At 45.7% G+C, this 15738-nt stretch overlaps 1 protein-coding gene across 3 annotated transcripts in view; it reads left to right on the top strand.

The window, feature by feature from the left end:
• The window catches only part of SERGEF (secretion regulating guanine nucleotide exchange factor), a 225366-nt gene that overhangs the window by 37091 nt on the left and 172537 nt on the right, over window positions 1-15738 (top strand). For all 3 annotated transcript variants that reach the window (XM_061203107.1, XM_061203106.1, XM_061203108.1), the window contains exon 9: window positions 9720-9886. In XM_061203107.1, the coding sequence (XP_061059090.1) occupies window positions 9720-9886 (167 nt within the window). The remainder of the gene's footprint in view (window positions 1-9719; window positions 9887-15738) is intronic.

Here is a 15738-nt window from a genome sequence, read left to right as displayed (position 1 = left end):
TGTTATTAATAAGAGTCTAAAAGTGTGCGAAGAAGCTTGGGAGTTGGAATGTGAAATGAGTTGGGAAACATCTGCAGAGGCACCGGCCTCAATCAGGGATGTTTTTTCTCTGGGTGCCAAGTGACTGCTAGGTGTGACTGGCAGCCTGATGTGCCGCTGGGCTCCTGGAGGAGCAGGAAGCCCAAGCACTCGGCCAGAGCAGGGGCCAGAGCCCCTCAGGGCAGGGGCTCACGGTCCAGCCTCTCATGATGGTTCTTTGCAAACTGGCTTTAGAGAAAGAGTGATAGTCATGATATTTCCAGCACCTCTATTTAGAGTTTATAAAGTGCTTTCATGTTTATTGTCTCCCTTTTCATCATAGTCCTGAGAGGTAGTTCGAACAAGTCTCACTGTCCCTTCAGGAGTTGGGTGAGGGCTCTTCAATTTAACTTTCTTCCTTTAAGTAAGGTGGTGTGCTATAGATGAAAAGCCCTGGACAGGAAGTGGGGAGCTGGGCACCTGTCCTGGGCCTCCACCTCCCTCCCCAGCTCTTCCTGTCCCCTTTTCCTACTTTGAATTTATAGCACTTAAAGTCGTTTGCCAGGGGATATGTTTTATGTGATTTTTGTCCATTGTCTGTCTTCCCCCTGCTAGAATGTAAGCTTCACCAAGGAAGGGAGTTTTGTCTGTTTCGTTCACTGCTGTGGCCCCTGGCACCTGGGACAGCACCTGGCCTATAGAAAGTACTCAGTAACCATTTGTTGAATATTGAGAGTGCCCGGCTCTGTTTCCGAGTAGTCTGTGTGAAGAGTCATTTGTTTTCTTTAGTTTTGTATTCTCTTTGGGGAGTTGGATGGGATGGTCTCTGACATCCTTGGTGGCACATAAAAGCTTGTGGTAAGAGCAATGCCTGTAACTCTTTTTCCTTCCAGCAAACACTGAGCACCTGCTCTGGCTCAGGCCCTATGCTAGGTGCTGTGAGGAATACAGACAGCATAAGGAAGGATCACTGTTCTCCACCCTTCAGTGGATATGATGGTTAGTTTTATGTGTCACCTTGACTGGGCCATGGGTGCCCAGATATTTAGTAAATGTTGTTCTGCGTGTTTCTGTGAAGGTGTTTTTGGAAATTAACATTTACATCAGTAGACTGAGTAAAGCAGATTGCCCTCCCTAATGTGGGTGCACCTCATTCAATCAGTTGAAGACCTGAATAGAACAAAAGGCTGACCCTTCTCTGAGTAAGAGAGGATTCTCCTGCCTGACAGCGTTTGAACTTGGACATCGGCTCTGTAGGTTTTGGACTTGCCAGCCTCTATAATCATGTGAGCCAATTCCCTATAATAAATCTTGCTCTATAGAACCTACTGGTTCTGTTTCTCTGGAGAACCTTGACTAAGACAGTGGGCAATGTAAGACATGTCATCAAATGAGCTTATATTTGGTGGCATAGAATAGTAGTTAGAACAGGGGTACAAGCACCATGCCAGTGGCTCCTAAGGAACGGATGGCCTATTCTGACTAGGGGATGATGGAATACTTTAGGGAGGCAGTGGCTTTTGAGCCAGGCCCTGAGGATGAGAAGGAATTCTGTGGGTGGAACAAGCAGGCCGACCAGCAGTGCAGGCTGGGGCACAGCACAACCCTGAGGCCTGGGAGGGAGGAAGTGGAGCAGGCCCTTGACAAAGGCGCAGTCACCCAGCGCTAAGGGAACAGAGGTGCTTGGAGGGAGGGGCTTGTGGAGGGCGAGGGAGCCAAATACACAAACAATCTAGGACCAGGGCTTCCTGAGATGCCCTCACCAGGTTTGGAGAAGAAACCAGTCCTCCCTGATTTTGTCTGGGAAGCCCCCATCCTGCGTGGTACAGACAGTCCTACAGCTGGTCCAGGGGCTCCTCAGGTGCAGTCTGTCTGGACTTCTCTCGCCAGTGCCCCTGATTTGACAGCTAATAAAGTGAGGGGTGAAAATGGAGCAGCCGTGTGGAGTGCCTGGCATGTCTTAGGACTCTGATCTTTGTCGTATAGGCCGAGGGTGATGCTCCCTTAGTGATCTGGCCGGGCTGTCTTTGTGCCCCTAGCCCACACAGGTGTCCCTGTGACTCTGAACAACCTCCAGAAGTCCTTGGGACTGTCCACTTTTAAAGAGGCAGTGTGGGCCAATGAAAAGTGGAGCTGGGGTCACACGGACTGGTGAGTCCCCTGCAGGGCAGTGACTGGGGGCACCGACTGGGGGCAGCTGGAGGCTCTGAGCTTGAGACTTCACCTCCCTCTATGCTTCAGTTTCCTCCCCTGTAATTTGAGGATTATAATAATGCCTTCTCACGGGGTGTTTTTGTGGACTAAATGGGACAATCCATGTAAAGAGTTTGGCATGAAGTAAGTGCTCTCAAAACATTGGTTATTGTTATTATCATCATCATTATTGCAGCTTTGCCACTTCCAAGCTGTGTGATCTTGAGCAAGTCATTTAACCTCTGTGACCTGTTTCTTTTTCTGTAAAATGGGATTCACACCAATCATTCAGTGTTGATTAAATTATATAACTTCATGGCAGTGCCTAAAATAGAGATTTACACAGAGTCAGCTCTCAATAAATAATTCTCCCCAGGCCCTTATGTTTTTATTCAGTCTCTTTGCAGGCTGCTTCTTCTCTTCTTTTTAGTTGGACAGCTCATGTTTGGAAATTTTATTCCTGTATTAACTAAAAAAAAATTCCAAACCTTTTGTTATGTGATATTATTCATGATACAACTTTGGAGCCTTGGGAAATTTTACAAAAGCAAACAAACAAACAAGATATACAGCCAAGTTCCCAAATTTTAAAATTGGTAACCATAACATTGTAAATCAACTGTACTTCAATTTTAAAAAAAAGAATGCATATATATGTAAAACTGAGTCACTTTGCTGTACAGCAGAGATTGGCACAGCATTGTAAATCAACTAGACTTCAGTAAAAAAAAATTGTTAATCATATTAGTGGTCTTTGATATTAGAGTGGATGTTTTATTCAAGGACACTGGTCAGAGTAAATATTCAAAAGGTGCCAAGAAAATTAGATTGTACACCACTCATTTTGACCCTGAGGATTTTTAGACATCATTATTAAAGTTTAGACCAAGAAGATGTCTCAGAGGTCATCTATCCCAGTCCTCTTATTGTATGGATAGGAAAAATAGGGCCCCTGGAGGGAAGGGATGTGTTCAAGATCACGTAGCCTTGGAGAGAAGCCAGGATTAGGATCCAGGTCTTCTGAGGCTCTGGTTAAATCTTCTTATCTTCTCCAACTCACCTTGCTTCATCTCTTTTCCATTGCTCTCTTCCACTCTCTTCCTTTTTACCCCCTGGTTTAAATTTATTTGTGTTGTGTGATACGATGTGCCGTATACTATGCTTGTATCTTACAAAAATCCCAAAATCCAATGGTGAAGCCTTCAGTGCTGTTCCTCTTCTTTATCAGTAAGATAAAGAAGATGACTTACCTAAGACTTACCTAAGATGTCGGTAGTTGGCAGCTGGCAGAGAAGATTTGACAAATTGGTAGAAATTGGGGGTGGAACGATGGAAATCCTTGGTAAGGCTGTGGTGTTCAGTTTGGGAGGATAGTAGTAATAGGGGCTAACATTTACTGTTATGTGTCATGCACTATATGAAAAAGTATCCTTGCAGCAGCCCTACAAGGAAGGTGTTATTTTTCCATTTTTCAGATGTTGAGTAATTTGCTTAAGATTATGGAGCCAGCAAATGACAAAGTTTAGTAGTTGGGAGCAAGAAGTAGGTAGGAAGAGATGGTTAGATTGTTCATTTGTTCATTCAAGCAACAAATACTTTATTGAGCATCTACTCTGTGTTGGGCATTTTTCTAGGATACAGGGATGGGCAGAAACAGTCCCTGCTATCACAGAGCCGACTCTCTGGAGGACGAGACAGACTTTAATCAACAGTCCTCCTAATGAGCATACATTTATAAACTGAGACAAGTTCTCCCAAGATGAGGAACATGGTTCTCTGAGATTGTTGCACAGAAGAGTCTGATCTGGTTTGAGGACTGAGCAGAGTTGAAGAGTGAATACAAGTTGACTAGGTGAATGGGCTCAGGGGTAGAGGAGACAGCGGGGGGCGGAGGGAAGGGGTGTGGAAGCCTTGAGGAAGAGCAGGATGGCACGTCTGCGTGGGGGAAGCAGCCTGGTGTGCCTGTGTCCAGCCCCTGTCCTCTGAGCTCTCCCCTCTCCTCCTCCTTGCACAGGAAGACTAAGCTTGGTGACTCTCGGGCAGTTAGTTCGGTGTTCGAAGTTCTTGGTTTTTATCATCAAGTGCCTTTTTATGAAGTCTCTGTCCACATGGCAGAACAAAGGATGGGTTATAGAAATGAGGTTCTTACACTCTAAGGACTTAGAATTAATAACCCTGAGAGTAACAAGTGTTTGTAAATGGATCAATTATATAGTAAATATAACTCATAGGTGCAGAGAGGCCTCCTCGTTTGTGTGTGTGTGTGTGTGTGTGTACTCCAGAAGGCATTGTAGCATTTGAGGTGGGAGGGACTAAAGAGGTTGTGTGGACTTTTTTCTGCCTGACCCATGGGATTCTTTTTATAACATCTACCTCTATTTGCTATAACTCCATTTTGATATCTTCAATGGCATTCTGTTTCCTTCTGGGACAGATTATGTTAAGAAAATATGGATGTTCCTTATATCACACTGTAATCTATCTTCTTATCGCCTTCAGGACCCCTTTTCCCAGAACAGGGTAGAAATTCCTCTTCCCCTGAGGACCCAGATACTGCTGGAGCAGCTTCTCACTGTGCCTGTTGCTGTGGCTGCAGCACCTGCCCCTACCAGCATCCTGGGCGGCCCTCTGGCTGGTGAAGGAAGCTGGCTCCGCGACCATTCCCCATCCACCCCCCTTTTGCGTCTTCTCTGATCCCAGAGCACCCAGGGCTTTGCACCTCATTTTCTTTCTCCTCATTCACTCCCCCTTTATTTGTATTTGACTGTTTGATAAGATGTTTGCACAAGGCTCCAGAAGATTTAAATCATTTGGTAACAAAATAATATTGCATGACTCCTGTCATTGGAACCCCTGATCTAGCACCCTCTGCGCCTTTTTAAATTTTTTTTTTTTTAACATCTTTATTGGAGTATAATTGCTTTACAATGGTGTGTTAGTTTCTGCTTTATAACAAAGTGAATCAGTTATACATATACATATGTTCCCATATCTCTTCCCTCTTGCATCTCCCTCCCTCCCACCCTCCCTATCCCACCACTCTAGGTGGTCACAAAGCACAGAGCTGATCTCCCTGTGCTATGTGGTTGCTTCCCACTAGCTATCTATTTTACGTTTGGTAGTGTATATATGTCCATGCCACTCTCTCACTTTGTCACATCTTACCCTTCCCCCTCGCCATATCCTCAAGTCCATTGTCTAGTAGGTCTGTGTCTTTATTCCCATCTTGCCACTAGGTTCTTCATGACCTTTTTTTTTGCCTTTTTAAATTTTAATGGCACACCCCCACCTTCCCACTAACCTTGAAATCCAGAAATCTCAGAGTGCTGTGTATCTCCTCCCGTTCCCTTTCTCTTACGTCAAATGGGGTGCCAAGCCTTGCAAATTCTTACCCCCCTGCAACGACTTCAACCTTGGCTTTAGCTGATGCCTCTTAGGCTTGTGTCACTGTAGTGGCTTCCTGCCTTCCTTCCCTTTTCACTTACTCCTACTGTGACTTTGCTTGTCCCCTCTCCCACTCCTAGAACCTTCTCCCTGTCAGTAAGATGGGGCTGGTAAGAATACCTGTCTCATGGGGTTGTTGGGAGGGGTAAACAGAATACTGCATAGAGAAAGCTTAGAACAGTATATAGAGAATTCCTAGAACAGAATGCTTAGGCACATAGTGGTGCTGGGGAGGGAAGTGTTAGGTATGAGTATTATTATTACTGGCCCCCTGCAATCCTTTGCCAAATGTACCATCCCGCAAACACTCATTTCATCAGGCCCCACCCCTGCCCAAAAGTCTGCAGTCTCCCCATGGTCTATGTAGCAGTAGTTCCTAAAGTGAGCATGCAAGATGAATTGCCAGGGTGTGGGAAGAGAAAATTCTGACTTCTTTTATGTTTTTATCTCATTGTTTTAAATTTTCTACTTTTGGAGTGTGTTTTCACTATACAGTTTGGAATAAAGGTATCTTTATAATTCCCATATGTGTATAATGCAAGTGCATACTTTAATAAATAAATGAATATACATGTATTAGAGGTATGTTAAAAATATTTTGCTGATAAGGGAGTGCAAGCAAACGAGTCTGGAAGGTCAAGTCCAGACCGTGAGCCTGGCATTGCCTTGAGGTGGCCCCAGCCTGGCAGCCCCGACTCACCTCCGCCGCCCTGCCTCGTGACCCTCCCTCTCTCCACCTGCCCCACCTTGTGCCTTTGGATTTTTGTCATTGCTTATCCCCTCTCCCCACTCCTGGAACGTTCTCCCTGATCTTCCCATTTTCTTTTCCTTTCCAGAAGTTCACCTTAATGCCACTTGTTCCATCAAGCCTGCCGGGGCAATTCCAGCTTGGAATGCTCCCTCCAAGCTCCCTAGACAGTCTTTGTCAATACCACTTGTCTGGCCCGGTTGTTTTCTCCATTGCATTGGGACCCTTGGCCGTGTATATTTCTTGGCTCCCTAGTTATTCTGTTAATTTTCGCATGCATGTGCCTTTAAATTATATTTTACTTGCTGACTTTATTTTGAGCTGTTTGTCATTTCTCCCATTTATCTGGAGACACATACCTATACTCGTTGGATGGCATTAATGTATCTATTTTTTGTCACAGTAATATATAATTATTTAATCTAAGGTAGATTCATTTGTCATACACTTGGGATCTGAATGTCCTTGGATTTGCCAGCTTGCTTCAGCTCGAGGCAGACATTTATCTACAGTGCATTAATGAACATCTTTTGTATGTGGATTCATTGTTTTCTTTTACTCCAGGTGACCTAAAAATCGTAATCCTTGTGCTTAATGCCTTTATTTCACTGCTTATAGTTCTGAGGTCTGCATGGTCTCTTGGGAACGAGGCCATTCTAGTGAGGAAAGCTGGATGGTACACAGAACATATCCATTTAATCTGAGTTTCCCCCCCACCTCCTCAAACACTGTCAGAATGGCTGTTTCATCAGCCAGGTTTCATCAGTTTGTGACAGCAGCTGTGCAATCATTGGATCTGCCATTGGTCTTGGAATCAGAAGACAGAGGTTTATAATTTGCTTTTACCACTGGTTGGTTTTTTTTGGACTTGATCAAGTCATTTAACCTCTCAAGTCATCTAATCTCCTCTGTAAAATAAGCTTAATAATCTATACTTCACAGAATTTTTATGAGGATTAATTGAGATATTGTCTGTTAATGTGCTGGGCTCCTGGGAGGTGGTCAATAAATGTCTGTTTAAAGGAAAAAGAAAAGAGCCTCCTCTGTCCCCTGTGAGCCTTCTGATGCAGAGTATATTTTGGGGAGAAGCAGACAGACAGCTTCAGGGAGTGTACCTACCTGACTGCGCAAACTTAGGTCGGAACCCAAAGGCTGGCCATCCAGTCAGCCTGGTTGTCTCTAATAAAATGTCTGTGGCCTCCCCAGGGAGCATGAAGATTAATTAGTTCATCTTTGTAAAGTGCTTTGAAGGTGAAAAGTGCTATGTAAGTGGAATGGTTGAATTGTTATTGGAAATGTAATCATGGTAGCACCATATTCTGGCAGTCTTGCCTGTCTTGGACATCAATAATCAATGGCAGAGGAGGTTCTCAGATGTTTTACTTGATAAGAAAGGATTCACGGTGGGGTTTGTGATAACATAATTCTCTCTGTAGTCTTGCAGTTAGCAACTTGCCAGTTCTTCTCAGCAGAGGAACGCTAGGACCCTTTAAGAAGTGACAGTCTCATCCTCTGGCTTCTTGGGAATCTCCCTGCTAAGGCAGTCTGGTTGTAAATCCCAGCCAGCTCAAGCAGAGGGACAGTTTGCCAGTTTGGGGTGCTTTGTGGGTCCTGGGCACATGAGCTTTTTTTTGGGCTAATCCTACAGAAGTGAAGGAAGTGTGTTTATGCAGTGATGTGGGCCAGTGTGATTAACCAATACGGAGTGGTACCATGGGCTAGTAGAAGGAGTGTGGCTTAACTGTGTGACCCTGGGCTGGTCACTCCTTTGAACCTTAATTTTCCCACCTGTTAAATGGGATCCTAGTAGTTGATGAGTACAGTAGTAAAAGTGGCTCAGAGGAGGGAGGGTTTCACCCGTTCTGTGGAGAATTAAGAAGTCAAGAAAGGTTTTGCAGAACTGGTGGTCCATAAGCTGGACTCTGAAGGTTGAGCCATAGTTTATCAAATGAATGATGTAAGGAAAGGGCATCCATGACAAAAGGAGCAGCACTTGTGAGGCCATGAAATAACACATCTGAATGGACCCTCTCCCTGTCCTTGTAATATATCTGGTACCCCATGGGTTGCACAGACTTTGTTCCCTCTTCGAGGAAGCCTGGAAGAACTTCTTGTATCTATTTTGGTGTCCGTGAGCAGATTGATCCTGAGAACTGTATCCCTGCAGAGCCCTGTACCCCTTCAAAATTCTGACATTTCCCCCATGAGTCTCTGGTTGTTTTTTAACTGACACTATAAACCGTATGTTGAATGGGGGACCAGATGAAGCTTTGATACTAAACACAGAGTATGTAGTAGATTTGTCTAGAATTTAATATGCATTACTTGGTGTTTTGTCTCTTAAGCAAAGTTTCTCTTTGTTAAAATAAACATGTGTAAAGAATTTATACAGCGCACATGGTTATGCATATTTATTGCAGAGAATCTGTTAATAATCTGTGCCTCATCAGATTTTGCATTTCTGTTGAAATAACAAATGTGGCACTCGGTACAACTGAATAAGTTTGGTGAATTCTCTCTTATCTGGGAGAAAAAAGGCCATTTCTTTTTTTCAAACTTCATTTTCTTCATTCGTCTTTAGCACTGGCCAGCTTCCCAGATGGTGCATCTGGGGGACTGGATGCTTTTCTGGCTGTAAATGATTTTGTCTTTTTTTTCCTTCTCTCACTCCCTTCCCTCTAGCACACGTAGGCGCTCACCTTGGGACTATTAGAATTGCTCCTGTGGGTAAGAGCATAGACTCTGAAAGGTCCTCGATGTTACATGGAGGGAAAAACACATGAAACTGGCCATTAATTGAGCTGAGAGTAAGGCCCTGAGAGACTGTGGTCTGGGGCAAGTCCGGAGCCTGGGGAACCACAAGGTGGCTGACAGAGGGCTCTGGATTGGGTGAGAGGGAGGGGAGCCTGAGAACAGACATCATCTGTCCCTGCAAAGTACAAGGAGGGTGTGGGGGAGGGGAGCGGGCGCGTAGGCCATACAACGCCATTGAGGTGTTCTCTGTGGCCATGTCCATATCTGTTAAAATGCAGGAGCCCAACCTGTAGAAGTAGCCTCTGTTGGAATCCAACTTTGGCATTCAGCCCTTGTTTGATCTTGGTTAAGTCATACATCTCACCTCTCTGAACTTCAGTTCCCACGTCTATAAACACGTGAATATGCACACTTCTTTACAGGAAGATAGGAAGGCTCCTGCTACATGGTAGTTGGTACCAAAATTAATGATCATACTTTCTCTTGTAATTCTTCGCTTACCCATGAGAGCACAGCTGTGGAATATAGCCTTAATTCAAATAATTTTTTTTTCTTTTTTTAGAAACTGGCAAGGTGTTTACCTGGGGCCGAGCAGACTACGGTCAGCTGGGGAGGACATTGGAGTCTCATGAAGGCTGGAAACCAAAGAAGCAGGATCCATCCCTCCGCTGCTCCAGGCCATCAAAGAGCACACCTTCCTCTCTGCATTGCTTAACGGGAGCAACTGAGGTAGGAAGTGACCTCTTTCCGCAGAGGTGATGCGTTTCTTTTCCTTATCTTTCAGGGGAGCATTCACTGAGAGCCTACTGTGTGCTTATAGTTTAGGCCTTATGGTGGGTTCCATGCAGAAGCCTGAAGGGGTCCTTGCTTCAAGTTGCTCGAGTTTAATATGGTAGAAAAGGCAGTTACCTGTCTACCTGTGCCGCAGGGCAGACTGTGTGTGACTCCTTCAAAGGTTCCAGGGGCTCTGGATCCACTTCGGAGAGTGAGAGATGAGTTCAGGGTACAGGATTGGGTTCGGCTTTGAGGAGGACACGGCTTTGAGCTGTGCCTTGGAGGATGGGGAGGCTTGAGCAGGCACTGTGAGAGAGAGGAGGACTTCCCGGTGGGCACAGCAGCTGGAGCAAAGTCACGGGGGTGGGAAAGTGAAGAAAGTGTTTGGGGAGCACTGGTAGTTCTGTCTGGCTGGAGCACGGTGTGTCTGTGGGGCTGAATATGAAGTAATATCAGAAGGTTGGAACCTGATCAGAGGGGCCGTTAATACTAAGCTGAGTATTTTGCTCTTCTGTTTATATTTCCCGGTGTAGAAAACACGGTAGTTCAGTTGTTTATTCAAGCCCCTTTAGTTCCCTGAAATGTCTTGAATTTCTGCATTTAAGGCAGGAGTCTTAATTTCTCCAGGGTATGTGTTTCTGTTACTAAATTTTACTTTACTGCTGTCCTTAAAAAAAAAAAAGAAAAAGAAAGGGCTAGGTTTTTGAGAAGAATGGGGATGGCCACTCAGGAAATGTACCTCTGAACCCAAGTTGTCTTAATGAAGGAATTCAGTCTTCATTCAGTCTGTCAAAAAAATTTAATAAACTAGTGAGACTTCTGTAATCAGCATCAGACTAATTACAACCCTCTCCATACCTAGAGGGCTTCCTTTCCCCTGGGGCCTGCCTGGCCTCCTCCTTCTGGGTATGTAGGACGGTTCTCAATTTCTGCCTTACGTCCCAGCCCTGGTCCTCCTGGGCCTTTCCTTGGTGCTGGGTTGAGTCTGTCAGTCTGTCTGTCTCTTTTTCTTTAATTGTAAAGGCACTGAACAACACCACAAGGACAATTTAGACATGGTAATACTAGTAATAAAACCACCCATAATCTTACCACCCTAACACAGCTACATTCCTTTTCTGCATATACACATGTACATACTTTACAAAGTTATAGTGATGGCATTTACAATGTTTTCTATTCAGTGGTAATTTATTTTATCACAAATGCTTTGCTTTGTTTCGTCTTGGTCTTTAAAGATCATTTAAAATGGCTGTATAATATTATATGATTTGAAGATTCTGGGATTTTCCAAGTCATTCTGTGAATGTTGGACATTTAGATCATTTCCCTTCTTTTTGGTCACTATAGTGAACTCTGCAGTGAATACCCTGTTGAACTGTTTCTTTAAGGCAAAATCTTGGGAATGAAATTGCGGGGGCAAAGGCCATGAGCATCTTCATGGCTTTTGCTGTATTTCTCTAGATTCTGTTTGAAAGAAGTTGACTCCAGTGAAAGAGGGAATGCAGTACTTAAGCTAGTACTGTCTGCTTAGTGAGGGAAGGTGCTGAGAGCTTGATATATGGTGCTTTAGACTCTTTAGCTTTCCTTTTCTTTCCCAGAACACTTAAGACTTAGTGGTCAGGTAGCACAGCAGAGGCATAGAGACTTCATGGGTTTTTCTGAGTCTCTGGTTTTATTGGTAAGATGAGGGTAGTAATACCTACCACAGAAGGTCATCGATGAGGATTACATGCCAAGTTCTTGGCACTCTCCAGGCACTCAGTAACTGTTGGGTCCTTTCTCTTCTTCCCTTTGAAACCTTTGAATGCTGTGTGGTGGCCACGCTGTGCAGCACTGTAACAGACATGGCCAGTGTAAGCATATAGCCAAAGAGCCTCACACTGATGTGACTTAAATTATTTAGCTTCTTGGCAGGGCAATGTGAGGAGTCGGCTTGAGCCCCGAGCCCTATGGCAGCTTCATTTTCGTGCTGCCCTCCATCTGTGCTCTGGTCTCTGGGGAGCTGGTGCCCGTGTGTGTTCTCACTGGTCTCACTGCAGGTTCAGACCCCAGGCTGCTTCCTGCTGGTAAATTGGGTCTGGGAATTCTCTCTGCTGTTCATGTCCCAGTCTGGCCTGTCAGGCATCTATTTGCTGGAGGGCCAGAGCTATAAGCTGCTAGGGGTGGGTTCACCTTGGAAAAGACAAGAGCTGTGCTAAACTGGGTGATACCCTGGCAGGGGCTTGGCCAGGGAGGTGCACAGACACCTGGGGAGACAGGAACAGCCATGGACTAAACTGATAATTCCTGACCTGCAAGGACCTGAGTGTCCCATAGCTGGCCAGTTACCTTCTTCTATATCCAGGGATAAGCAGAGGGAGGAGTGAGCTGTCTGGGCTGAGGCCTCAGGTAGGATGTCTGCCCAGAAGGGTCCAGAGAGACAGCCAAGTGGGAGGGGAAAGCACAGGTAGACAGAGCTGGACTGTGGTATGACCAGCCCCTCCCATGAACAAAAGAAAGCAAATAAACACAATGTTACTTGGTGGTTATTATGGTCTAGGCAGCGTGCTAAATGCTTTACATATATTCTTTCCTTTTCACAATAAACTTGGGCACAGGTGTTATAATCACTGCTTTAAGAATAAGGAGACTAATGGGTAAGTCACTGGACTTGGATCACATAGTAGGTAAACAGTGGGGCTGGGGCTTGGACTTGAGGAACTTGAAGCTCACATACTTTCTGTATGGATGAAGTAACGGTGCATATGTACCCTCACCTGCAGGAAAGTTCCGGGAGTCAGGGTCTCTGATTCCCTGAGAGTCTCAGTTCTTTTCTTCTGAGCCATGTCTCGTCTCTAGCCTGAGAAAGACTGAGATTTTAAACCAGATGGACCTCTGTTCAGTGTTCTTACAGTGCTGAAGACTGAAGACTGTGTGTTTCGTGCGCTGTCAGCTTTGCCTTAGGTACTGGCCCTCTCTAGCCCCTCTTGGAAAATTCCAGGGACAACACCGTGGTTGGGATTACCCCCATGCGCATGTCAGGGCAGGGTGCGTGTGAACAGGTTTGTTTGCTCCCTGACAGCAAACGTACACACCAGCAGCCTTTTGCTTTCCAAGCTCCTGGTGGGGCTGCTCCCTGCCCATTTCCTGTGGAACATTGGCTCTGAAGTCCACTCAAAGGGGGAAGCCTGCACTTCACAGTAAGAAGTGCCTGTACTCACTTAGTGGGTACAGTGGGGCTCCCCCAAGATTCTGAAGCAGCTACAACAGGGTACCTGGTGTGTTAGTGGGACCATCAGGAGGCCTGCTTGACTGAAGGTCAACAGCCTCTGGGGGACAAGGTCTGGATTGGGGGTCAGAAGGCCTGGGTTCTAGCCATGGTTCTGCCCTGACTGGGTGAACTTGGTCAAGCCCCTTTCCTCCCTACCCTTAGTTCCCCGATATGTAGGTTGAGGTTGTTAGACCAGGCGATTCCTATAAAGTTGCTCATAGATCTAAGAGTCCCTTCCATCTCTGACTCTTATTTTATGGAAACGATCACTACTTAAATTTGTAATGACTCCTGCCTCTAGAGTCCCTTGGTGTCATAGCCAAGATCACTCAACCCGGAGCTGCTGGCTCAACTTTGGCAGACCTGGCAACGTTAACTAATCTAGAAGTTCCAGACTTCAGTACCGCTTGAGCCTTGCTCTGCCTCTTCACCTTGTCTCTGTTCTCTGCCCTTGTTCCTTGTCCCCAGGGCTTCCTGTTCCATCTTAGGTCACTGGGACTTAGTATGATGCTCCCACCTGGCCCTCCCAGGACTTGCAGTTTGGCTTTGACTCCCGTCCCTGTGGCTGTGTGTGACCTTATTGCCGGGAACAGGCAGACCTTGGTGACTCTACCTTCCTGGATTCCCCTCCCGCCACCCCCTCCACTGGCTCTGTGTGTGCTGTCCCACCTGTGTGCGTGTCTCCTGGGTTTACCCCCTTCTTGGCTTTGGGCTCTTGTCCATTCCTTGTCAACCCAGTGAACATTGGTTGACACTTACCATATATTTGCTTTGACCACACAGTGGCGGTGGGTGGGGAAGTGGATACAAAGATAAAGAATAGTCTTTGCCCTCAAAGAACTTCCACGTACGTAAATAAATTCCTTACCTGTAGAGTGAAAAGTGCTTTTAGAGGTGTGTACGAAAGGCTAAGGGAGCAGTGAAGGTGGAATAATTTATTCTGAAGACACTAACAAAAAGAAGTGTTTGGACTGGGTTCTTAAAAATGAATAGGAGTTTAGCAAAGGGAGAAGGACATTCCAGGCAGAGGGGACAACACGAACTAAGGCTGTGAATCTGGATCTGCTTTTAGCTCCTGGTACAGTCGGGATGCCTGTCCCTTCCAGTGGTCCAGCCTAGTTTTGTAGTCTGGCTGCCTATTTCACCTGCCCCATCACTGCCATCCATCCTTCTGATAGGAGTATGTCTAAAGGAAAATAACTCTTGCATACGTTATCTCTTTTGATCCCAGTGTGATGCTGTGAAATACGCCAGAATAGGAATGATTACCCTCGTTTTATAATTGAGGAAACTGAGGCTCACAGAGGCTAGCTGGGAATTAAGAGAAGACCTGAGACAAAGAGCCTTCCCAGTGTTTCTGAGAACCTTGCTCTGGGCTCAATCTGCAGCCATGGTCCTGAGTCATGTTCCTGGTTTGAATTCTGCCCACGTTTGGTTGAGGAGCACCAAATCCCAGCCAGGGAGCTCAGTGCACACGTGCACGTGTGTGCACACACGCAGCCATTGGAGCAGCAGCAGGAAATGTGGAAATAAACAAGAGTCGAACCAGGGATTGGGTAATTGTCAAGCCCAAATGCCACCAGCCCTCGTTTTGCTGCAGGACTAAAACTGTTTGTTGGAGAATCAGCCTGTGCACAGGGTCTAAGTGAAATCTGTCAGAATGAGTGGGAAAGAAGCTATTTTTAGTTTGCAGAGTCACTCACTCGGCTGTGTTAGCTGAGGTTTGAGCCAGTCCCCTACGCTTTCCAAAGTGTTATTTCTGAAGGAGAAATACCACTGGAATGCTGTGTAAAACACATTAATGAACCTGGAAGTTTCCAGGGTGTCTTTGTCCTGCAGCTCCCTCGGAAGGCTGCCTTTCCTGAATGACCTTCCTCCTTTCCTATATTTAATGCATTTCTAATTTTAAGTTTGTGTCAAGACTGTGGGACTTCGGTGCCCTAAATAACACAGAAATCTACCACCAGCAATCAGCTGAGTCCGGAGGGCTCTGACAGAATTGAACACAACCTGAAAAAGCATCCCCAAGTAGCTCTCTGGTAAGTAATCCGCAGCATCATCACTCTTCTCAGAGGGGCAGGAGGTCTCTGAGACCATGGCGGCCAGGTTGCCCAAACCTTCCAGGTGTAGCGGTTTCAGAGGCCTCCGCAAATGGGGTGGCAGTGTTCATCCAAACACGGTTTTGCTGGAGATTAGAGAAGCTAGCACATCTGTGCTGTAGCTGCTGCCCTAACGGGGAGAAAAACACAAAACAAACCTCAAAGCAGGGGACTGGATTTGTCCGTGTGAACACTCAGGAGAGAGAAAGAGCCACCAGCCAGGGCTGTTTTGTTTGAAAGAGATGGTAAATCATCTGATACAGAAGCATTTATTTACTACCTGCTGTTTTCTTTTATTTGTATTTATCATCTCTTCTCACTGAAATATAATATCCAGGAGGGCACGGGCCCTTGTCATCTTGTTCAAAGCTGTGTTCCCAGTGTCTGGAATAGCTCCCGGCACCTCATGGGTGCTTAGTGGATGTTTACCGACTGAGCACATGAGGAGGAGGTGG

This window comes from Eubalaena glacialis, chromosome 10, assembly GCF_028564815.1.
Source record: "Eubalaena glacialis isolate mEubGla1 chromosome 10, mEubGla1.1.hap2.+ XY, whole genome shotgun sequence".
Classification (NCBI taxonomy): domain Eukaryota; kingdom Metazoa; phylum Chordata; class Mammalia; order Artiodactyla; family Balaenidae; genus Eubalaena; species Eubalaena glacialis.
Note: the sequence above shows the minus strand (reverse complement) of the source record. Positions and strands in the feature narration are given on the sequence as shown.